At 55.7% G+C, this 1,103-nt stretch overlaps 1 protein-coding gene across 1 annotated transcript in view; it reads left to right on the plus strand.

The window, feature by feature from the left end:
• The first annotated feature begins 8 nt into the window (after positions 1-8).
• LOC131877487 (AT-rich interactive domain-containing protein 2-like) overlaps positions 9-1,103 on the plus strand; it is an 8,286-nt gene continuing 7,191 nt past the window's right edge. Inside the window, exon 1 of the mRNA XM_059223169.1 lies at positions 9-383. Within this exon, the coding sequence (XP_059079152.1) occupies positions 292-383 (92 nt within the window). The 5' untranslated portion in view covers positions 9-291. The remainder of the gene's footprint in view (positions 384-1,103) is intronic.

Here is a 1,103-nt window from a genome sequence, read left to right on the forward strand (position 1 = left end):
TGGGAATGAACGAACGAACGAACGAACGAACGAACTCCTGAGTTGTTGAGGCCGCCAAAAGTGACCTCCTGATCGAACGCTGGACGTGAAGAGTGCTGCTCTACGGGTGACCCGTCAATGGCCGGAGCAAGTGCGGATCATGCCTGACATCCGCTCCGACCTCGTGCCCGTTCTCACCCGCCCCTAGATGCCCCTCGAGCGTCTACTGCCCTCCGATTCATCCCTTGATCATCATCATCATCATCAGCCTCGTTCTTCGTAGTGTGGCTCCACTAGAGAGAGACAGACAACATGGCCAAACTTCTGAACAAAGCTCCGGCTGAGTATCAGGCCGAAAAAGAACGATTTCAACAAGAACTCAAGCTATTCCACGACGGAAAAGGGTAAGTCAGTCTTTCAGAGACCGCCCACCTGGGCGGGTCGCCCGGCACGCCTCCACGGAGGCGGGAGGGCGGGCTGAAGCGAGCTGGCCGTCGAAATTTTGGCATCACAACATTGCCGTCGCCGCTGGGTTCACCTGGCCCCGCTGAATCCCGGCTGAATAGGCGCTTTCGGCCGGTGCTGCCAAGCAGGCGGAAAACTGGCAAGGCAGCAGCAACCCTGAAGGAAAGCCCAGCATTGGCTGCATACACATACAGCACTCTTAGCTAGCGCAATAGGCCATCCCTGGCGACTGAGTAATAGTACCTAGCAGTAGTAGTAGTAGTAGTAGTAGTAGTAGTACAGAGTTGTTGCCGACTTACTTCCTTAGCTAGTGAGCGTCCAGCAGTGCCAGGCACACTCCTCTGGTTTTTGTCCTCTGAAAGGGGCTGGCGGCGCAGGCTCTTCCAATACAAGAGGAGTCGGCAGCAGGCACGAATGAAGTGGCAGCAACGTATCGCCCCGAAACCGATGAAAGGATTCAGATCAAGAAACAAGGACGAGTCCGGGGGAAATTCGGACGGAAGCGTCGATAAACTTGCTGAGATGTATGGCCCTGGAGGCGTGGGATAGATGTATAGGGAACCGGGAAATGGGTGGCTGAAGGGAGCGAGAGGATGAAGCGAGAAATGGATTCGGTCGACGGCATGACACGGCTAGCAAAATGGCGTCTGGATGGGCTG

The sequence above is a fragment of the Tigriopus californicus genome, chromosome 3 (genome assembly GCF_007210705.1).
Source record: "Tigriopus californicus strain San Diego chromosome 3, Tcal_SD_v2.1, whole genome shotgun sequence".
NCBI classification, from domain to species: domain Eukaryota; kingdom Metazoa; phylum Arthropoda; class Copepoda; order Harpacticoida; family Harpacticidae; genus Tigriopus; species Tigriopus californicus.